Source organism: Eutrigla gurnardus, assembly GCF_963514095.1.
Source record: "Eutrigla gurnardus genome assembly, chromosome: 1".
NCBI lineage: Eukaryota > Metazoa > Chordata > Actinopteri > Perciformes > Triglidae > Eutrigla > Eutrigla gurnardus.
The window spans coordinates 8,373,857-8,397,771 of record NC_139915.1 but is presented as its reverse complement, the minus strand read 5'-3'; the positions used below and the strand labels follow the sequence as shown (position 1 = coordinate 8,397,771).

General features: G+C 44.8%; 1 protein-coding gene across 6 annotated transcripts in view; it reads left to right on the top strand.

The window, feature by feature from the left end:
* Positions 1-23,915, top strand: part of sox6 (SRY-box transcription factor 6) — a 128,274-nt gene that overhangs the window by 38,279 nt on the left and 66,080 nt on the right. For all 6 annotated transcript variants that reach the window (XM_084007778.1, XM_084007773.1, XM_084007776.1 and 3 more), the window contains 2 exons: positions 6,334-6,574; positions 9,046-9,256. In XM_084007778.1, coding sequence (XP_083863904.1) covers positions 6,341-6,574; positions 9,046-9,256 — 445 coding nt within the window. In that variant the 5' untranslated portion in view covers positions 6,334-6,340. The remainder of the gene's footprint in view (positions 1-6,333; positions 6,575-9,045; positions 9,257-23,915) is intronic.

Sequence of the window (23,915 nt, the reverse complement as noted above, 5' to 3'; positions counted from 1 at the left end):
ACTCTCCAGCGCACAGAAGAAGTTATCTTTATAAATGACAGAATGGACCAATGCCTGAATAGCGCTTTGTTTACTGTTTAACAAAAAAGGGGGCCCACTCTATATTTCATCTGTCACCGTTGCTTTTCTTTGCTTCAACAATGCTCGATTGTTTCCATGAAAATTTCAGGTTCCATGAACAGGAGAATTCTGTATTATTATGTTCCTGCCAAATTCCGATCTCTGTTTTCCTTCTCCTGCTCACAAAGGGCTCATAACTTACTGTCAACTATGAGGCAAGCCACAAAGCTCCACTGTTGCTCAGCAAATAGGGTTGTGTTGGTTGATGGCTCGACTCGCTGTGAGGTTTGCATAAGTGCGGCAGCGACGGCAATAGAAGGCTGTTTGGGAACTCCGTCCCCCGGCAGGCCCACAGAAAACAAGACATTAAAAGAGAGGTGAAACAACAAGAAGCTTTTCTTGTCTCGGCCTTTTTTTCTCCTCTCAGGAAGGGGGACAGTTTGTCTGCTGCATGTTGTTGCCCTGCTACTGTTGGTGTCTTCTGGTGTGAGTGTTTGTCTCACAACATCCGACATGCTCCTCGTCTAGCTGATCATTTCTGATGCAAGTCCAGGGTAAAAAAAAAAAGGCCAGCAGTGAATTATTTTTTGGACGGCCATCCTTCATGAGAGCGTACGCATGAGTGGACTTGTGTATGTCCTGGGGAGAGGCTGTTATGCCATCCAGCTCTGAGCTTGTGTCCTGGGATCAGGAAAAGGGCCAAAGGCACAGGGGACCCGAAGAAGAAAGAGGAGGAGGTAGAGGAGGAGGAGGCAACGAGGGATTCAGTGTGTTTGAGTGCTCATCGACCCTTCCCGAGTAGACAGACAGGGACACTTAAGCACTCTCACACCTGCATCCGTCTCTGCCTTGCGTGGGGGGCAAGGACACCAACCATGCTGCCATGGCAGCTGCACAAGTGTTTAAAGTGAGATACATGGAAGTTCCTCGAGCAGCGTATTATTGCAAATAATCTACCCTGCAAAGTAATTATCAATGCTCTGCTCAATATGCAAAGTGCGCACTTCAGGTGGCTTGCTTAATTTGCTCAGTGTGGCTATCATTTCAGTGTGGGTTTTAGCTGCGGTAGTTCCTAATAGAGAAGGCACCGGGAGGGAGTGTGAATTGAGGATGAAGTGCTGCCGTAATTGAGTTGACTTTTTTTGCGAGAGAAGGTCAACAATAATGGAAGAACAATTTAAACAAATTAATTTAGACGGATCTCCAGCCGCTGTACAGTAGGTTACCTCGTTGGGAAATTTGTATTTTCCCAACCATTTACTATATTTTAATATCATTATCTGTAATTACTTTGTTGGCAGAGCCCTTTTCCACTCTTAAGTGATTTACAAAAAAAAAAAAAAGTAGTTCTTGTGATCACTTTTTCTGCTTTACCTGTATATTAGTCTGCAGGAATAATAGACCCCCCTCTCTCTGTGTGTGTGTGTGTGTGTGTGTGTGTGTGTGGAAAAAGAGGCTAACTGTGAGCAGTATACAGCCCGTGTTACGAGTTGATTATATATCCAGAAACCTGGCTGCCGCACAGCATGGCACAATCACAATGGAGGGTGATAATTTAATTGTGCTAAACGGTGGATTCCGTGTCAATGCTTCTCCAGCTGGGAGCTGTCAGGTAGTAATATCTCATTACGGCAGGTGAAGAACCCAGAGGAACCCTACCACGACACCTGTTAGAACAGGAGGAACCCCTGAAGGGAAACACACAGATGATTTTCTCTCGCCCCGACTCTCTGTCACACACATGCGTGAGCACACACACACACACACACACATACAGGCTTGAAGCTTCTGAACTATTTTCTTTAGCTACTACCACTTATTTTCAAGGCTACTACTTTTATTTGGGAATTGATTAATCTCACATTTTAAATTATTTTCAAACAATAAGTGCATAGTTTTTTGGTGCCCATATTTCATATCGTACAAACAGCACAGAAAAGCACCTTTGTTCATTGGCTTTATTAAAAGATCTCTTGCAGTCAGGCCACGGCTGATTGACTGCAGTTCACTTTTGCTGCTGGACAATAAACTACACTGGTGAGGGGCTCTCACGATGCTACAAGCAAGGAAACTACTGTAGCTTTTGATCTCTGACAGGCCAAATCATTGAGTCCAGCCAGTTATCATCAGTCACACATAAATTGATCTGGTGAGGGATAATATTTTGTCATCATGATGTAGATTTCTTGGACCCAACACTGGCTTGAGCTATACGCAGATCCAAAGAAAACATAAAAAACATCATCAAATTATGTTTTTTACTTTATTTCGTGTAGGCGTTTTTCAGTCAAACGTAAAACAACACAGATATGATGGATTATAGTAGGACTCGCCATGCCCACCCTAATAACTGGCACCAATGCAACATTTGACTGCTGTCACTCTGCAGTAATGGCCGTTCCTTCTTTTATAGTTTCCCTGGGGCCAAGTAACCCGCAGATTCCTAACGGGCACTGCACTAGTGGAAGGAGAATCCCCTTTATCTGTTCCCGCCTGCTCTCCTACCCCCATTTTTTTTATAAATATAATTTTGTGTTCAATAATTGATTTGATTTCCCCTCCTTTTGTCTGCTGGCAACGTGAAGGAAGAAGGTGTCATATTCTTCCCCCCGTTGGGACTCGAGATCAAAACTTAAAGGTGCAAGACATCAGCAGTGAGACGCACAAGTGGGCATGCGGGTGGGAGGGGGGGAGGTGTGTGTGTGTGTGTGTGTGGGGGGGGGGGGGTGGTGTGGAGTTACTTATCACCATTGTCTATAAAAGGTCAACAGTGTGACAGAGCCAATACTGTGGGTGAAAGTCAGTCAAACCCTTTTACGATGAAAGGGGAAATGGGATAGCTGAGGACACATGGCCTCCTCAGTCACAAGACGAGCCGCGCACAACGCTCCTCCAATACACGCCAATTACGCAGAGGTTGTTTTGCTTGATGATGAAACATTATCGCGGGGAACAATTCATGACTCCAAGCATTCCAGGCCATATGAGCCCCGCGGCTGGAGAACTTAAGTCCTAATCCTTCAAATATATTGACGCAATATTGACAGCTATAGATATATATATATATATGCCAGTTTCTAACCCTGCCCCGTCTCTGCCTCGAGTCGTCAAAGCAGCGGGGCTTTGTCTTTCAGAAAGTAAGAGGACTTATTGATTATTTATTTATTTTTTATGTTTTTTTATGATGTAATCAAGCTTGAGATAGGGCAGCTTGTCAACGATTTACGAGCTGCTTCTTCACCATATCATATTTTCACTGTTTAGCCTGTTAAAGCATATTTTCTTGAGGAAGGGATTCAATTATTAATGTGGGTAAAGTTATTTCAACAACACCAGAATACACTGCAGTTGTACAAACAGGGCTGTTTTGCAAGCGAGGACGCCGCGGCCGTTAGCGGTGTGTTTCTCTGAGAAGACGGGGATTCTACACGCACCAGTAATACCCACATTCGGCTGAACTCTCCTTATTTAGCTCCTCGTCAAGTGTCTTTGTTGTGTCTGTGCCGATCGACTGAGCGCCAACCCCGTTAGATCTCGGAGCCGTGTGATTCCCCGCGCCAAATATGTGAAATGAAATAGCACACGGTTGCCCTCAGATATTTCCAGAGAATTACTGCCACGCTTCCCCTTTTCCCCTTCAATAATATGAGGTGGTATTGTATGGGGCTTGTCGGAGGTGGGGGTGGGGCAGTGGGGGTTCTCTGCACTCTTAGGCTGCCTGAGCGCAGCCCTCCCAGCACTGCTAATAAATTATTAACTCCTGCTGACAAATACTGTTATGGAGCCTGCCGCAGATCTGTTGCATTCTTTAACAAGATTGCTGTAGACACATGTTACGGGAGGATGGAGTCTCCGTCGCTCGCTCTCTCCTTCTTCTCGATCCCCTTCTCTCACTCACGCCTCAGCGGTTTGACTGATGGCTGGAGACTCAAGTAAAAGTGCCTGAGAGACTGAATATTTTAGTGGTAAAATAATACCACTTGATTTACTGTGTAATACAAAAGCAGTGCTTTGTTTCACTCTCACACTCCATTGAGGACAAGGTGCCTGTTGCTCCCGAGACTTGGGCTTTTTGGGTGCATGAATAAGAAATACAAAGAATCAACGCTCCCTGAACACACACACACACACACACACACACACCTACTGCCCGTCTACATCTTTAGTCTGACTTTTGATTTCCAATTAACAGTATCCAATTTAGAGATCACTTTCTATTCGATATAATTACAGGAAACAATTTGATGACTGATTAAAATGAAGGGTTGAGTCCCACAGATGACAACACATCCAGGCACAGAGGCTGAAAGACAGAAGGAGTGACAGGCAGGCGGGCAGACAGACAGACAGGCAGGGGTCTCACACGCCATCTACCTGACTTACTGGGTTTGTTTGCACAGCTGCTGAGACACATGAGATTAACTTAGGCCAGCATTGTTTAGGTCCCGCTTCACTGCCCGGGCGGGTCTGGGACTATGTGCCAGTGTGTGTGGGTGAAAATTAGTGTGGTAATACACAGTGGCTGTTTTATCTGGATATACCGATGTTCTAACAAACTCCTCTAAATCAAGACTAAAAGCATTTTCCTTTATTTATTAAGAAAATTGCAACTGCAATGTAAGACTCTTTTATTATCGTTTCTCTCGCTTCATTATTTGATCTCATTTTATTTTCTACCCTTTTGAATTTTTCTTCACATTATCTGTCTTTTAGAAGTTGCTCCGTGCTTTTAGTAAAGAACTTTGACTTGCCTTTGTTTTTGAAAAAGCGCCTAGAATTTTCACAGACAATATCAATTCAGCACTATTAGACCCAGAAACCTTGGTCATAAAACCCCCTTTTTAAATGGAACATATCTTTCCCTATCGCTCAGTGATCGACTCCCAGCAGAAAGCGCAAGGACACCATCGCACCACAGCCTGGCTCAACCTTGAGACCCCTCCCCCCGCCCCCGCCCCCGCCCCCCCTCCCAGGCAAAACTGAGGGTGGGACTAAAATGCTGTCGCACTGACCCCTGTGGATAGAGCAGGAGAACGGGGCAGATGGTGATCAGCGATCAGATGTGGTACAAGAAGTACCTGGGACATTTTGTTACATACAGAAAACGGATCCATACCTTCACAACCCCAGCTTCTTTTTCCTCACACGCCCACACATACGCTCATCCTCTAGAGGAGATTGAGCACTAAGTAGTCACATCCTACTTGTAATGGTCAATGTCCTGCAGTTGAGAAAAAATAAGCAGAACAACAGCTCAGGGAAAAGCGGATTAGGAGTTAAATATGCTCCAGCTCCTTCTCTCCACTTCACATCAGTGGGAAGGCCATATTATCCCCTTTTTAATTTAATACCAAATGCATAATTAGATTTGCTTGGCACAGTGTTTAATTTCATTCATTGTAGCACACAGCATGAGTGCGGCCTCATTAATTCCGAGAAAAAGTGGAATTGGTTGTATAAATTCTGCACCAGAAAGAGTTGGGTTGTAAAACGGGGGAAGAAAAAAAAAGACATTTACATGAGTTTCCTTTTTTTTTTACCTGATATGTCAAGTATATTTTTCCACTGTAATATTCATGAAAGCATGTGACAGATTTGTGAAGTCAGTCCTCCACTGGTTTTGGCTCGAACGCTGCTTAAGTCATACCAAAATGTTAATAATTTCCTAATTTGACGAGTGGAAACGAAGGACGACGGGGCTGGCTTTTGTTTGCGTTTGATTGCTTCCAGAGTGAAATCAATTCACACGACGAGAACGATGAGATAATTGAAGGACAAATCAACTCATAAGTAAGAAGAACATTATCACTGGAAATAAGCAACCTTGTTTTACATCTCTGTGTAGCAGCAGTTCACTTGTTCATGAGGTTTTTACTCGTTATCTGGATGGCACTCCCACCGCCTGGCTGATATACTGCCTGAGTAACTGTCTTGGGGTTTTGGGCCGAGACCCAAGGAGGCACAGTTCCAGCCCTAGATCAAGCCATCCATCTGCATTAAACAAAGGATTAGGGACCCCATGGCCTGCTCCGAACTACGCAGGCCAGAGCGGCTACAAGCGACGGCCAGGTGGAGCATTGAATCCACGTATTATCTGCTCAGGTGTACCACGTCTAATCCCAGTTACAGCCGTGCACAATCACTCAAACACAACTGCCAGTCGCTCATGAAATACTCCAGGAAACAGCAGTCCCTGTCATGTATAGTTGATGATCCTCGTCCGATATGATTTCTTTTTTCCTGACTCTCTTCTTCCTTTTTCTCGCTCCACAGCAGAGTCATGTCTTCCAAGCAAGCCACGTCTCCCTTTGCCTCCGTGGTGGACGGGGACGATGCCATGAGTCAGGAGCACTTGTCTTGGGAGAAAGAGGAGAGTTCCGAGGCCCACGGCACACCGCAGCTGCCCCTGCACAGCCTGCTGCACGGAAAAGCCCACCCCGATGAAATGCAGCCGCTCAGCAGCGTGCCGCCAGAGAGCGACTGGGACAGCCTGGTGTCAGCCCAGCAGCGCATGGTGAGACATGCCAATGTCCTATATGTACACATAAACGCTTTGTTTTTGATCCCTCGAATGGAATAAAAGAAAACAGAACAGTAGATGTAATTTAGCTAATTAATTTCCCTGCACACCCGTACATTTGAGATCAGTAAAAGTTTATTTTGAAAGAAAAGCAGGACGATTTCAGTGCTGTCTTACCGTCCTCCCTTGTATATTCAACATTTGGCTCAGCAGGAACTTATTGTCCTGGCTTGTAGAAAGAGCTCAGGCGATTTTCTATCCCGAGCTCCATCCCCATGGTTCCCTAATGCTGTGAAATCTCTGGGATTCTGGGGTCTTGAGATAGGCAGCCCTGCCAAACACTAAACCATCAGCTATTATTAGGTTTAACTGAGGACCTCCAACTCTCCCTCCAATAATGCGAACGGCTCATGAAATCGAAAAAGGGGCCACGCCGCATTCTTGCCGCTGTTGAAGAAGTGCGCCTTGTCCTCGGCGCACGTCGTGTTGTTTTCCTTGTTGTGTAGAAGCCACATCTGCAGCCAGACCCCCAGACGCTGTACATTCTGAGTGCGGCGCTGCTTTGATGTGAGCCGAGCGAGGAAGAGCACAGGCACTTGTGGGTTATAGACATGGGAGGCAGGTGGTTGTCTGTGACAGACGGGTCTGTGGTAAAGAGACCCTGAGGGGCTCTGAAGTAGCTCCGCAGTTGGCCACCGAGACCCTCAACACCTCAGCATCGCAGCACAAAGCACACAAAAACAAAAAAACACACATAAATAGCTTGTGTAGCTGACTGCTCGTCGTGATGCTGGGCTGCAAATTCTGTCAGGCAAAGGAATGTCTTCACTAGTACAGTACTAGTTTGTAATAACAGGATTTTTAGTTTTCCCAAGGGGAGTGAAAAATGAATGCCTACAAAAAATATCTAATCAATCAATTCTACATACTATAATAGTACTAATGATTGTTTTTATAGCACCTCTGGTGTTTGCTAAGTGATTTAAACATGATTTACACATTTACAATACGACAAATCAAGTCCTATCAGCCCTAAATGATGGCAAATTGTAGAAAAAAATCAAATAAAAATGGTCATCCATTCTCACTTCAAAGAGTGAGTGGGAGGAAGGACACAAAAAGAGAGGAAAAGTAAAATGGAGGATGACAGGGAGAGATGGAGAGGAGAGAAGGGAAAGGCATAAGGCGAAAGGAATGAGTGTTGCCTTAGCTGATTACCTGACTCCACTGCTGTGCCATGCGTCTGTGTGGGCTGTGCCCTGAACCCGCGCCAGCTGATTAACCCAGCACCGCTCCACTCCCCTCAAGCACTCTCCACTGTCTCTGCCACACTGCATAATCATCCAGCACGGGGCCGGGAGGTGCAGAGGAGGCCGCTAGGTCGTGCCACCCTGGCGCTTGGTACCAGACCACCCTTCACACCCCTGCAATTCTGCCTGGAGCTCGACATGCAACGCGGGGATGAGAAATTGGCACGTTTCTGCCCGGTTTACCGCATTCCTGACTCTTTATTTAGCATCGGCGGCGGCTCCAGACGTGCTTCTATCATTCAAACCCTGCTGCATTGCACTCTTTTATCACACTGCGGTTGATTAAAGCGCAGTTTTCCGTGCAAAGCGTGCGGTACGGGTCGGATACAGTCGTGGTTATTCTCCTGACTTTGAGGGCCAAAGTTTAAATCAGAGCTAACTGTTCCCCCGTTAAAGGCTGCAAACTCCTGGCTGCTTAGCCACCTTCTGCTTTCTCAGACTCCACAAACCATAATTAACACCACCTCCTGTCAGACGCAAGCCTCCGCCACGGTCTGCGTGCTGACTATACATTCCCGTGTGCGAGAGTAGTCTCTCTCCCCCCTTCGAGCTCCCTCCCATTCTTCTCCCCATTTCCTTCATGTCTCCGTTTGTGCACAGGGAGCACTCAGCCAGTCAGCCAGAGACAGGACCCTTAGTTAAATACTAAACCATACACAGGTGGGACCGAAACACAACAACAGCTCGAGACAGGACACAGATTTACGACGGCTCAAGGCACTCAGCTGAGAATAGGTCTCCACTAGAAAATGAACAAATTACACAGCAGTCACCCGAACACAAATGCACACTCGAAAGCAATTTGAAAAATTACAGTTGGGAGGTTTCTCTGTGTAGTCTCCGCAGATGAAAAGTAAAGAGCGCATTATGGATATGCCCTGTGAAAGTGTACCTCGTCATTACGTCTCAGTATTTCACTTGTCATATCTCATTTACCGGCGGAGCCGTCTCTGTTGGAGGCGCAGACGACGGCGTATGAAAGGAGCTATTTGATACGGTCAAATCGCCCCTGAGCTGCAAAAAAAAAAAGAAAAAAAGACTAGCAATCACCTCATTTGAATGAAAAACTGTCCAAACGGTGCGCTGACAGAACACAGACACACACTCATCACTTAATACAAATCCCACCCGTCTCAACTTTTGTTTGTCTTACAGGAATCTGACAGCAATAAAGTATGTTCCCTGTACTCCTTCCGGAACAATTCCACTTCCCCACACAAGCCGGAGGAGGGGGCCCGGGAGCGGAGCGACCTGCTGAGCGGATCAGCATTTGGAACTCCGGAGCGCCGCAAAGGAAGCCTGGCAGACGTGGTGGACACGCTGAAGCAGAAGAAACTGGAGGAGATGACAAAGACAGAGCAAGACGGTACGACTCCCTGCGCGTGCGTGCGTGTGTGTGTGTGTGTGTGTGTGTGTGTGTGTGTGTGTGTGTGTGTGTGGCCCTAGGATTGCCATTTTCCTCCCAAGTATGCCTGATCTATCCCCCCCTTTCTTTCTCATAATTTTCTCGCTTCCTGTCTGTCCGCCTCTCCTCCCCTTGTATCTCCCCGTCTCGAACGCCCGTGCGGGCACACACAAGCCGGGAAGACTGACGTCACAGTGTTTCCAGTTTGTTCTGAGCCTCTTCCAATGTGACAAAGACTGTGTGGCAGTGCACCTCAGCATAAGTGTGGTCTTCCTCCGTGCCAAGGCAAACTCTTTGACTATAAAACTCATAGAGCTGACCCGATGCCAGGAACATTACCTCTTTTTTATTTTGCTACACAGAACACTTTTCACTCAGCGCAGTTATTCATCAAAGTTTACTGCCCGCAAACAACCCGAGCCCCCACCTCACATCCTATTCAACGCACCGCGGAGAATTCAGACCTTTTATTCCACTACAATCGCATGCAGAGAAGAGGGAAAAAAAATCCTTTTCTGTGATAAGACCGTCAGGTCTCTGTCGTATCTGCACCCCGGTTCACCCTGCACGGCTCTCCCTCCCACAGCCTGCAGTCTATCAAGAGTATGGCGGAAAAACAAATATTTGAAAGAGCTGTGCTGAAACACATCCCCCTTCTTAATTAGGGCTGTAGTAATATAACTACATCCAATCAAATGTTAAACCCCCTTGGGAATGCATGTGTCTCATTTAGTGTCTGGGGAGCTCTTAGCTTAAGCACTTCATCAGACGAATAAATTAGACCTCTGTTAGCCTAAAAATAATTTGCCACTTCTTTTTTTAAGTGTTCGTTTGGTGATCTTTGTATCAGAGCATCGCGGGATAATCATTTAGCCGCGTCCCGGTTTGGGGAGTGATGTCACCTACCTCATAAAAGATAGAACAATCGGCCCTTATTTACGCCCATACGTTTGAGATCATTCCGAAAATTCAAAAAAAATGTGGATTATTGAGTTTGATCAACAAAAGACAAGAGGTAAAACTTGCTGCTGTGCCAGGATTCTATAATCAATGCCTTTAATATTATTTAATGACCACTGATCGTGGCAATTTAGCAAATAAATAAAAATCACAATCCAAAGGAAAAAGCCCTTTGTGAATAATTATTAATACAATTAATACAGGAGATCCATTGTTTTTCTGAATGCTCTAGTGTTCTGTCACGCCAACAGACGTGAATATTAGGAATCCCATGATTCAGAGAAGGAATCGGTCGTCTTGCTACTGGTCTCAGATCTGGGACTGCTCCCAGGATGGAAGAGAACGTCGGCCCATCTTGGTTGGTTAAAAAAAACAAGTGATTGTGTTTCTACATCTTTGTTTTATCCGAAGGTACACATACTGTATATTTCATGCAGAGTTGGTTTTCATGGCACGATTGTCAGTGGCCTCTGTAGCAGCGGCGGGCGTTATGGTAACGAGCCCCAGCTGGTGAAGGCTGGTCGTTGCAGTAATTTAAATGGTCAAGTGCAGCTTGTAATCCAGGGCCGTATGTTAACGCAGAGAGGAGATGTTGCTGTAGAGTGCCATACAGCTGTTTTAATCTCCAGTTAATAATAGAGACTTGGTCCGCCTCATGCGCCGCGTATCATGGCCACCTGAATAAACTCCCTTGTTGAGGGAAATTAGTTTCTGAGCGCGGCACACGGCTGAAGACGGGAGAGAGAGAGCCCCACCAAGTTCAGCGTGCCGTTCCCAAACTGCAGGAACTGAGAGATACTCTCTTCTCGAGGGCACTCGAGGAAGCTTCAGTGGTGATGATCAGTGATTACTGTAAAATGGAAGGAGAGGGGACTCTTAGAAACTGCCAAAGGAAAATGTCACAGGAGCCTTTTGCGAGATCATAATTGTGTGTCTTTGTTTATGGAGACAGACACAGTTGGAAATTGAAAAGGGCAGGATTAACCAGTTAAAGAGTATACAAGAAGCCATTTGTTGTCTTAATGATGCCGCTAATGTGGCGCAAGCAACTGATGAGCTAAATATATCGCTTATCTAAGCATGACAACTGTTGTGTCTAATTCTACTGCTGCGGTGCCTGGTCAGGATCATCAGGGTCCTGGGAGACTTCACCATCTGCTACCATTCTTCTCTGGGCTTCCTTGTCTGGTCAAGATACTCCATTGTACTGATGGACTCTGGAGAAACACGGTGACCTCAAGTGTTGAGGATAAACAAATGGTCTGCGAGGGACTTTCAACAGCACATTGCTCATATGTGGAATGTGAAACCCCTTCGTTGACTCTGCTGGAAGCTTGGACACGGTATCCATACACTGTTGTCTTTATTAGCTGTTCCAGGTTCTTTTAGATGGGATGTGTTTTATATGTGGGAACTGCAAAAGAAATGCCAATCACCTCCTTTTTATTGTAGCAGTAGAAAAGGCAAGTGAAGAAAAATTGGTGAATTTTCAAATTCTGATGGAAATAGTTTTCTTTCCTGTGTTTATGACTTAAGAACATGTGGGGAAAAAAAGTTGTTTTTTTCCAGGATAATCTGTCAAAGTTCCTCAATTTCCATTTTTTTCATCTGTGAAACAAGTGGAAGCCTTCATGTTTTCTCCTGGGTGAGGTCTAATTTACATACCTTGCTAACACACAATACATTTGCCTTGTGTTTAGAGAGCATGGAGTTATTAGAACAACCTGGAAGGAAACATGAATGTGTTTACTCCCGTTTACCTTTTTCATTCAAAGCAAAACGCCTTTGTCATTGACCACGATGCCTGATAAACATTATGACAATAGAGGCGGTGCTCCGTATCTCCTCCATCCTTCCATCTCTATATATTTTTACCCTTTCACCCTCTCCATCCTTCCACCCTTCCTCTCCATTTCTGGTCCTTAAAGTGCTTTAAGTGCTTGTGACTGTGCTAATGAATGAAAATGTCCTCCCAGCAGCGAACACTGCATTTAGCTGAATAGTCACCTTTGCTGTAAAAGCTCTATTAGGCCCAGTTGCCAGCAGGGCTAACGATTGTGCCCCATGTTTATTTACTAGGTATTGTAAATGCGTTATTTATGGATAAGTCTCCAGACAGCACTTGTCAAGAGTTAAAAATGTCAGTATAAAGTATTGGGGGGGTCGGGGAGAAAAATTGCCAGCATTATAAAAACCCAAGGTGACCTTGATTTGATTCACATGCAATTAGACCAGTTTTATATAATGGACTAAAGCAGGAATCAATACTGTGCAAGAACACAGAAAATATTTTGTGTGTTGGGCCTTTATGATCATCCTCCAAGGACGGGTAATTGAGTTTAAGCTTCCTGTTTTAGGTTTTAGGGATTTCCCTGGACTCGGTATGTACTTGTTGGGTTGTTGCCAGTGAAACCAGCACAGATATAGATGCAGTTATTGTCATCTTTGTGTTATTGAGCGGTATGCTGAAACAAGGGAATTTTTTTTGGAGCTGTGTTCCCATAAAAATGCATCCAACCATCCAACATTACCGTTTTTTTTTTTTTTTATGAGTTAAGTCAAGCTTTCTCAACCATTTGACTGCTGAAACTACAACATGGTGTCCGGAATCACAGTTTACTGTTATGACTCAGTTCACTGGATGCTGTTGAAAACAGAAAGCAGGACTGCGTGTGATGCCGGGCCATACAGCCAGTGAACAGGTGTGGTCTGAGGACATTTGACACAGCTGTTAAACTGACAGTGGACACTTTTTCACGTCACTATCTATAGCTGTAATCTATAAATATCAATAACCTAACCTTTATGTCCACCTCTCATTCAAGGAAAAAACAGACAAACAGCAGACAAGCAGATAAAAATATTAGTACAGAAGTACAAAACACACACACTGTCACTCTCTCTCTCTCACTCACACACACACACACTGTCACTCTCTCTCTCTCTCACACACACACACACACACACACACAGACACAGAAGGAGGATGCCCTTAATACTACAGCTCTTTAGACGAGTCAGAGCGGACACAGTAGGTGATCAAGCAGAATAGTCAACACCTGGAGCCCTTTGACAGAATCGTGGCTAATTAGCTCAGCGAAGGGGAACCATATACCAGCATTCAGCCAAACCGTAACCCCCCCCCCCCCCCCCTTTTAAACTCAGGTAGAAGGCCATCTAAGAAAAGACCCCCCCTATTACAGCTAACCTTACCGTTGCCTGTGACATAAAGCAGCACAACACGGTGGGCTAATTGTTTTCAGACACAGGGTTCTATATGTATGTGTTCCCGTGGCATCACCGAGACCCCTCTCCCGCTCCCTTTCGCCTGCATCACCTCTCCTCTATTTATAAGTGTAATCCCCCTGGCGAGGATGTGTATTATCACTGTGTAATGACTGTGCAGAAGGTTGAGTGTGGGGGAGTGATGAGCATTGTGTGTGTAGCCCCAGGTCATTATCCTCTATTACAACAGGCCATGTAATGAGATTCAGGGATGGGTGAAAGCGTTGGAAGAGAATAGGATCAGCTCTAAGCCCGTGGTCTGATTAGCACTGATGAACTCTTGACTCTGTTGCAACACTGTCCCCCGTCAGTGTCACAGCCCCTGCTGACTCCACACTGAGGCTCGCTGGGAAATTGGCTGCAGGTGCTTAATAGCGCCAACAGATTTATCTTTTGAGGATTTATTGTTGTTTTAATGTAGCATTAAAAAAGGTTTTCTAAAGATAAATTCTGTATAATGCAGCCGGTATTATACATTATATTGTAAAAAAAAAAAAGTCCCCCCTCCCCCCAAACAGACTGATGCACCTTCTCCCCTCCTCTTTCAGCTCCCTCCCTTCAACCCCTCTCCTCTCATCCCAGCTGCCATGTCATCTGGTTCTGCTTTATCCCACCTAATTAATAGGAATCTTTGTTATAATGATCTGAGCATGAGCCTCTGACTCTATGCATATGCAATGAGGCTGGAAATCCAGTTGCCTTGGTTGCGGATTTTGAGGCATTCTTCACACATAGCTCTATGCTGCCTCTCACTAATGCGGCGTTCCACGGGACGGCGTTTTCGGGCCAGGACCGTCCTGGCAGGACACGCACGCACGCGGGCCAAACATCAGTCAAGCGCCGGCATCTCTCCTGTGCAGCGCGGTCCCGCCTCCTTTAATAAATCTGCCGTTTATTCTGTCAACGAGATTTCAGCAAAATCTCGATGCGAGATCAATCAAATGGCCGATATAGTTTTTTTTTTTGGAGTGTGTGTGTGCTTATGTATAGTGTATGTGTAAGTGGGGGTTCCTTCCTGTGCATTTGTGTGTGCATGTGTATGTTCTCCCTTGGCCTGTGGAGTGGTGCACCAGCCCAGCGGAGCAGGGCTCTGGTCTGTCACTTTTGTTTGAATAGGTAATGTAGATCTGTTCAGGCTGAAGAGACATGAGCTGGAATCGCTTGTTAGGACACATGATCAAAAGCGGCTCTCTGCTCTCTGCCAATCAACCCTCTTGTCACCCTGTGAAGCAGACGTTAAATAGATTTTTCGGCTGTATGCCGCGGGCAGCCTGCCAGCCTGACATGTGAACTTTCACAAAAAAAAAAAAAAAAAAAAGATACCCCTGCCCCCTCACTCCTCCCTAATCTCACTTTCCCATCCACTTCCTTCGTGTCAATTTTTCTTTCCTTCTTTCTTTCTTTCTTTCTTTCTTTCTTTCTTTCTTTCTTTCTTTCTTTCTTTCTTTCTTTCTTTCTTTCCCCTTCTTCCATGTTTTCTCTACCATCTTGACACCTGAACCTGATCCAACATTCTCCCTCCTCCTATGATTTTTTGTCTCCCACCCCATCTTACTCTCCAGTGACAAAGTTGTTCCTCTGCCAGGCTGAGATCAGAGCCCAGGGCTAAATGGAGTGGCTGTATGAGGGGAATAGGGAGCACAGAGTGTCTGGTCCGCACTGCTGAATTATGTATTTACTATCTGTTCCAAAACAGAGCCGTCACATAACACAGGCAACGTTCCCCATGGGACTCCGGAGGCCGACACAGGTTTCACTTTACACAAGCTAAGGATATAGATTTTGTTGCCCCTTTCAAAAAGTGAACCCCTTTCTGCTGTCCTGGTCATTCAGATGACAAAACAAGCAGCTGCTTCTTCAATGTGCCATTCTTTGCATTCAAGATCACCTTCCCCAGTTCTCATATTCCGATTAGTCAACAGTAGCAACTGCTGCGGAGCATTCCAGGGGCCATCTTCCCTGGGTTTCAGCTGTTGAGCGTGTCCCCCTGCATCCACGCAGCACAAAACTCCCATTGTGATCCTGGCTTACTGGCTGCACAGGAACCCCTTGATAGGAGGAAACGGGTGTCTCGGAGAGACAAATCACAGCGAAGGGGGCTGCACAGAGGCTTGTTTGTCTTTACGCACTCACACAACCGCACGCTGCTCGTAGGTATGTCTCCTCAGTGACATCACAGCTTCTGCAGTAGCAGTTTGGAGAAATGGTAAAAAATAAAAACACAAAAACAATAGATCTGGCCCAGTGGTGTATGTGGGTGATTAGATCAGCAACAGTTTGTAATGGCCTGACTGTTTTATGTGACACCGCGCTATTTGGAGGTGTGCAATGGTGAAACACGGACACATAAGGAGGCGGGAGGCATTCATGATACTATATTTGTCATCGGGCCGCGAAGCCCAGAATTGGGAAATAAGCGTCTGGTTTTGTGGTTGAAAGCAACATGAAGAAGGACATATATAGACAAACTGCCCACAGTTGGGAGAGTGGAGGGGGAGGGGCAGAGGCCGTCAGAAATGGGGAGAACAGGGGCTGTTCCACAATGGGATGGGGTGCAGAGGGAGGGCACATGTGTCCTGCTGTGTGTGTGTGTGTGTGTGTGTGTGTGTGTGTGTGTGTGTGTGTGTGTGTGTGTGTGTGTGTGTGTGTGTGTGAATGCCTGCAGTAGGGTTACACAGGGAGACTTGTGTGCCAGCTCAGTATCACTGTCCTAGCAGTGGCATTCAGCTCCCAAGCATTCTCCACACATAACTTGACAAAAGAGCCGGTGTCATCTGACCAAGGATCAAAATAGTGTGAGTGTAACTCACACCCTGGGCACAGGCAGCCTCTGTGGCCTGCTAATGATTTCAGAGCACATTGCAGGCTTGTTCTGTAAGTCAGACGTACGTCAGCCATCCAGCGAAGAGATCCGCCTCGACACAAGCAAACATGACAACCCGTGTGGATCAGCGGGCCTATTAACATATTTGCATTGTTTTACGCAAACGGCGAGGAGGGAATGTCTTACACCAGACTGTGACGCTTGCCTTTTGAACAAAGAGACTGTCTAATGAGCAGTGATGAAACAGATGTTTCCTCCCACTCGATGCGTTTTCTTTTCCCCTTGTTCAATAACATTACATGCGCCAGGAGATGAGATGAGGATGTCAGAAGGAATGAATAGGAATGTGTTTTATTGCACCGCAAAGTCTGAGTGCCGATGATTATAATTATTTGATTAATGTCATGTCTCATTGGAAGTACCTCCAGAACAATTTTTAAGTCTGCCCTGGTCGGGTGGTTAATATGCTTTAAGACCAAGTCGTCAATTGCACATCATGAAGTTCAATCTGTTAGTTGACATTATTATTTGAAATGAGGATTAATGATTTGTTGAGGTGGTCCGTTTCGCTATTCTTGTCCCAATTAGCATAATATTGGAAAAAGGAAATTGGGTCGTTAGACTATACAATCATTTTAGTTTTACTACGCCCCCGCCACACCTCATCTTCCTCCTCCCTTCTTCTTTGTCATTTTCCTCTGGCTGGGTGGCACTCCGCTCCACAAAGCCCATACTGTAAGCCTGTAGTCAGCCTCCCTGTTGTGAGCTGGACCAATGAGCTCAGTTGCTCATGAGAAGCACATTTCTCCATCTTTGCCCAGCAGGCCTCGGCCCGTTTGGCTCCGTGTCCCACAGCAAGGGGAACGGGCCGCATGAAAAGAAAAGTACAACGGCTATTGTATCTGCACCAACTTGTGGGGACATGAATGGGGACTTTCTAAGAGTCGGAGCGCTTAACCTTTAGAAGGGCTGTGGTTACCTCATCGTTTTCATTCTCACGGGGCAAGGCGGGAATCCAAATGACACAGTTATACATTCTGTTCTTAGTTTATTTGTTTAGTAACGACACAGTGTTGAGACCACAAAAACAAATTCCTTAAGCTTTTCAGCAGTTAGAGATGTTGTTGTTGTTGTTGTTGTGTGCTTGCATCTTTTTGTTTCGGACAAATAACACAATCTAAAGGTTGTGTGTGTGTGTGTGTGTGTGTGTGTGTGTGTGTGTGTGTGCATCCTGACCTCTGACATCTCAGTAAACCTTCTAAGTCTGCTGTGAAATTCAATAAAGAACTTCAATTACTGAATTACTGAAAATGAGAGAGCTAAACTATAGATGCAAATTAAAAAGAACCCTCACTTCATGTCTCCCCCCCCCCCCCCCCCCCCCCCTTATAATTTTTGGCATCAAAATATGTCATTTTCTTACATTCTGAAACACTCTCCTATACAGTTGAGAGGACATTTACACACACTATGGTAAAATTCAACACATGTACAGTATGCCGTATAACCAAACGCGCCGTATATCACAGCTTATTATTCTAATTTGCACTTTTTAAAATATCTCATCTCATGGTTTAATCTGTGGAGCGCATCGCCGTCGTCCGGCGTTTATTATGAAATAAAGTTTGGATGTCTACACCAGACACTTGGCTTCACTGCAAATTGTAATGCATTCATGTGGATCCTATTAGTCTCTTTTTGTCCTTGTAGAGTCAGACACCCATTAATTTACTAAATCACACTGAACAGCCATGATCACAGTACTCCACATTTTGTTCACACATCTATTAATTTAACATAGTTGAATAAATGTGAATGTTTTCGAGCATTGATTAGCAGGCATGTTTATATCTGACAGTTAAATTGCAGGGTACCCCCCAAAAAAATCTGTCCAACGCAAGGTACCCAGTAATTTAAATTTTGTGTGAAATTATTATAATTTATTACAGTGTGTGGACCCTAATGATTACCGACATCAAATGGAAATTATAAATTGAAATCAAGTCCACATATTCCTCCTCGTAATATTCATCTTCACATGCGCTGATCCCCTGATCGGCATCGGCAGAGATTTTTCAGAAGTAAATCAGCTTTTTCTTTCTAGTAAACCGAGAGGCTATCACTATCACATCTTTTTTTCTCTTTTACTGCCTTTCTGTTATGTTTTCCTGCTCTATTGTTAAAACCATTCATAACCACGGGGCTTTATTAGGCTGGTTATTATAAAATCACGGGCAATTGTGTGAAAAAACACAAGATCGCTGCGTTTAAATTTTCCTTAATTCATTCAAATTGGAAATGATTTGTTTCCCCCGATGCATTGTATTAGCCGTGTTGAATAGACTCCCTCTGCTGCCTGAATATAGACTTTAAAGCGAAGGCGGGGAGCGGAGAGGGACTGAAAAGTTAATTTTGCTATCCAAGCATTTAATGGTCCTAGTTCTTAAAAGTGACCTTGTGGGGTAGAGAGCGGAGCAGCACAGCAGCTCCTTCCAGATGCACACATGGCATCCATCGGGGGCACAATCACGCACAGTCCCAACACCTCAGGCTCGGACATATGTTGAGTTTTATTTCATTCTTCTGACATTAATCCTATTCACCAGCTGTTCTGCCAGCTGCCACTCTCCGGCTTAAGGGGAGATTGCAGTTTTGGGGGCTCTGAGTACTGGTTTATCTTGGCTCCTCATCTGCTCCTCACAAAGTTTTGATTGGATTTTTTTTTCTTCTTCTCCTTGCCCTCCTCTTACTTCCAGGTTCCTTGAGTCACATCCTTCCCCGCAATCTCTTTCAACTTGCTTTTGTTTCCCCCCCCTAATTTGTGTAGATAGAGGGGTGAGGGGGCGAGGGGCTTTTTGTTGCCCAGGCACTCTGCAAGGACTTCAAGTGTTCTGCAACATATGTTCAAAAACATACGCACATAATAATTATTACGAGCATTAATACCAAAGGCCCTCTCCAAGGCATTAGGCTACAGAGGTTGTTGAATGCACAGCACTTATCAGCATGCAGCACACTAGCCTCTTGTCTGCCCCTCAACTTCTCCCGCTCCTTCTCTCCAGAAAGCATTTGTAAGGAATCACAGCGCTGAAAGCTGCTCACCCCACAGTCATCTAGCAGCATTTCTGTAGGATTACCCTGGACATGGCCTCAGTCTGTACAGTTATGATTATTGACATATCGGGTCTGACATATTTCATATTTATGTGCATTGTCTGGAAGCACACTCAAGTGTTCTCAATGTCATTTCGGCTGAAGTACGGCCGGGCAGTCTGCGAGCAAGGGCCGCAATGAATTGATCATTGCTCACTGCTCACTTTAATAATTCAAGCCTGATTGCCACAGAGTGCCGCAGTAAAATGGATTGGGAGAGGTCACATGCTGCTCAGCTCAGGAGGTGAAGCCTCTTGGGGACAGTTAATTCATATATGCTTGATAGACACGTGTCCTATTTAGAGAGGTCAGCGTGCTGTGTGTGTGTATACGGCTGCTCAGAATGGCCGGGTCAACACGGTGGGATTAACACGGTGGTCAGTGCAGATAAAGGCGAGAGATGAGGTAGAAACGCCCGGTCACAGAGGCTACTTTCTTTTAGGAATACTAAGAAATAGCTTCAGTAATCCAAAAGGCTGAAAATTATACCTAATACTGCTACTTAACTATTTAGTTTTACATCTTAAAATTAGACGGTAATATTTTTAACCTGTAGTTGCATGTGTAGAGGACTTTCAGTCCACTTAGCAACACTGCAGAATATATTATGGGCATCTGGAATGCAAACAGTGTTCGTATAAGACCGTTGATCTAATATCAGAGTTCAGTTTCCACGACACATCTTCTCACGAAAAGGCCGTTAACTTTACTACAACTGCTCCTCGGCCCCCGTGCAAACGCCTTGATGCTGCCAATTCACAGGTGAGATATGATGTCATCGTGCTGAGGTGAAGAAGGCACGGTAAGGAGTAAGGGGAATTAGGGTGGAAGGGAATTAAGCAGTGAGGGAATAAAGAAGGAAGCAGAGCAGACGCATCAGATGAAGCAAGCTCCATCCATTTTACCTGCAGTGTATTTATAGCGATAGTTTACGTGACCGAACAGGATGGACTAAAGGTGCCTCGCAGAGATGTTCACCAAGTGGAATAATGATTAGGTGTCAGTTAAAGAAAGCCCGCCACAAGGTGCAGGTGCTCCACAACACGCTGACATGCCTGGACCTTTTTTATTTATGCATGCCGGCACAAGTGATTACGTATCAAAAAAAAAAGCTGGAATTATTGAACTGCACCAAAAAGTCTTCCAGAAATGGCAGAGGTTATTAAAACTGTTGACAAGGAGGAAAGGTAATTGCCTGAAAATGAGCGACAAGCCACTGTTTTGCCCCCCCCCGCCCCACCCCACCCCCCGCTCCCTCTTTAGCGTTTGCATTGTGCGGCATCACCCGGGTGTGTAACCTATTGCGTTTCCGATTGCTCCTTTGCAATTAGTGCCCTTTTTGTCCTCAATTCAATAACGCCATGATTATGGAGACTTCAGGAGTATTTGCAGCATCCAACAGCTGTTGTCTCAGGGACTACCGGGTGAATGACAAAAACATGTTTTCTCTCTGCATTTCACTTCCCTGCCTGCCTCTTGTAATTATTATGTTTTATTTGGTGTGATGATGGGGTCTTGTTTTTAGTGTGTCTGTGATTAAGATATTCAAAGGACTCCTTGGAGAGTGTCACAGTCATCTTCTTTTTCTTTTTTTTTTTTTATATCAACCTCGACTTTTGATTTGTTTCCCATGCAGCGCCGCGTGGATGGGAGATTAGACGTCAGCCTATCATTGTCTGACTGACATTCAGAGAGTTGTTATCTCTGAGATGGAAACGTATACCTCAGTTAAAGAAATGACATGAATATCTAACACTGCATATAGGGGATTTAAAAAGAAGCTATTTAAGACATTACAGAATCACAGTAGTATAATGAAGTAAATGAAGAATAATTAATCCATACTATATGACTGTAGAATAACAGTTATTTGTGTTATTTTCAAACTAAGGAACGGTATGATATCACCCCCAACTTCTTCGCTCACTTATATTTTTAAATGAATATATTAATGAACAAATTACATATGTTATGTTTGTACACAAAGATTTATAAGGTAATGGTGGCTACAGGCATGTCAGGTTTCATACAGTTCTGTTTTCTTTATTTTTTTTATTTAATAATTTTATCGTTTAGTCACTCTTTATTTTTAATATGGTGCATTCTTCAGTTTTGGTGCTCAGAACTTCATAATTCTGAATTTAATATCCTGGGGAGGTTTTGGCTTTGGTTGGGTATAACTGGATTATGGCATATTGTAAAAAAAATTTGCTCTGTTCAAGCTGAACCTTGTTTAGAGACTCTAAACTCCGATCTTCGGCACCTCCTTAACGCAAACAGCATTTTGTCCCTGTTTTCCTGACTGCACTAAATATGCCCCTCTGTATTCTGGGGAGGAAATTATTTATATGGCTGATGTCAGTTGATCATTGATTTGGTAATTACATGTTTCCCCTTGAGGCCGAGACAACTGATATACAAGGCCAATGCTAAAGGGGAGGTCTCTTAGTCTGTTACCCCTGACTTATGGCTAATTTGACTCTCCTAGATGGCCCTCTTTTCTCTGCCATCAGCTTTTCAGCACAACAAACACTGGAACACAAGTATCGTCTTCCGTCCCGGGAGGATGGTGCACGCAGAGAGGCCGAGACCGCGGTGGCAGACAGTTGAAACGATTTCACTGACAACACAGTAATAAAACACCAACTGCTGCATGTTGGAACAAACCGTTGTGGTGCTTTGAGGCGACCGCGGCCTTTTTGAAACACGACGGCGTGTTATCAACCAATTTATGAGAGTAAACCTTTTTAGAGATTGAAAACATTGCTTCGTTACGCCGACTTAAAGACACACACACACACACTGGACTTCATGTATCCGCGGCGATCAGAAGAACCATTTGAAAATTAGTGTGTCATGAATTTTTTTAAGATGTGCGATATTACTGTTCGATCCAATTCCAAAGTGACAAGATTTGATTTGTTTATGGCCGTGTTTATTTGTCTATTTGGTGTTCCGCTCGATAATTTGAGCTTTTTTCTCCAGTTTGCAATGATCGTCTGAATGAACTGCTCTGTTTAGAGCGGCGATAAAAACATAAATTAGCAAACAACTTTCCCCTGCCTTCGCTTCTCATCGCACAGGCATTTATAGCTAACTAGCACTCAATTTAATAAATGTGGTTGAACAATAAAAAACAAATTCAGATTATTAGCAGTAACATCAGCGGGGGGATGTTGTATGAAATATGAGAGAGAGAAATGTTCCTTCCAGGCTGACGGGGAGTCAGTCGGTGTCGGGACAGACAGTTGACGTTAACCTGCCTCTTAGCTTCACTTCTGTGGTTTTTACTGAACATGATATTCTGGCAGCGCTGACTGCCAGGTGCTGAAAGCTTTGTTTATGTCACACATCAACCGGGAAACATTCCTTTGTTGAGGATTTATGAGGATCATTAGCTTTGTTTTTAAAGACAGTAAAGAAAAAAATAATAGAAAAGCTGTAGCGTAATCTAGGCAACTCATCTTGGCTTAAGGTGTCTCAGTCCCTGCGCCGGCTCACCCACATCAATAAGATCAGCGAATACCTGGGAGCACAGGGAAGCCGAATACCAGAGATGACAGCGCTGATAGGAGATACACATATTGAATTTGGCAGTATTTAATCAGTGATTGCTATTCACTTTCTTCAGAGTGCCACTTAAAAAAACGAAGAAAAAAAACTGGGAAAAGGGTTCAGGGCACATTTCCAGCTATACAGCCTCGGCCCCAGAGAGGAGACAATGAGACCCAGACGGGTTTAGTAGTCCAGAAACCATTCCCCTCTCAATGGGAACACATCTTGGACACACACTCCAATAGTTTTGTCTCATATGTTGCTATCTGTGCTAGCTGCAGAGTGGTGGGGGTCTGTGCCAGGCGAGGGTCCATAGGGACCATTGGAATCGCCGGGGCTGGAGGAAGTTGGTCTGGGTCCAGTGGGGCGATCTGGGCTTGGTGACAAGCCAAGCTGTCTACTGCAGGGACGCTGGGAAAATGTAAATAAGAGCCTGATAAGGGCTATTGTTTTCATTCCATTCTCATCCCAGCTGAATGGCCTGCTCCCCAGCCACAGAGCATTTTATCTCGAGAGGGGGAGGGAAAGGAGTGCAAGGGGTGGGGGGTGGGGGTGCCAGAGATTTAAGAGCCCCCATAGGAAAATAAAAATAAACTCACTGGACTCTTCTCTTGTTTAAGCTAATTCCCCAGTATGTGATGTCCTACTTTGAGAAGACAAGAGCAGCAAACTCTTCTTTACACGAGAAAACTTCACAAGTTCTGCGCTGTCTACGAAAAGAAAATGTTTGCCTTTAAACCTGCACTTGATATCCTATGAAATCTGTGAAGTGTGGATCATTTATTAGAAACAATTTGTTATTTTAGGGTGAACACAGTGTATCAATTTGTTTGACACTGTGTC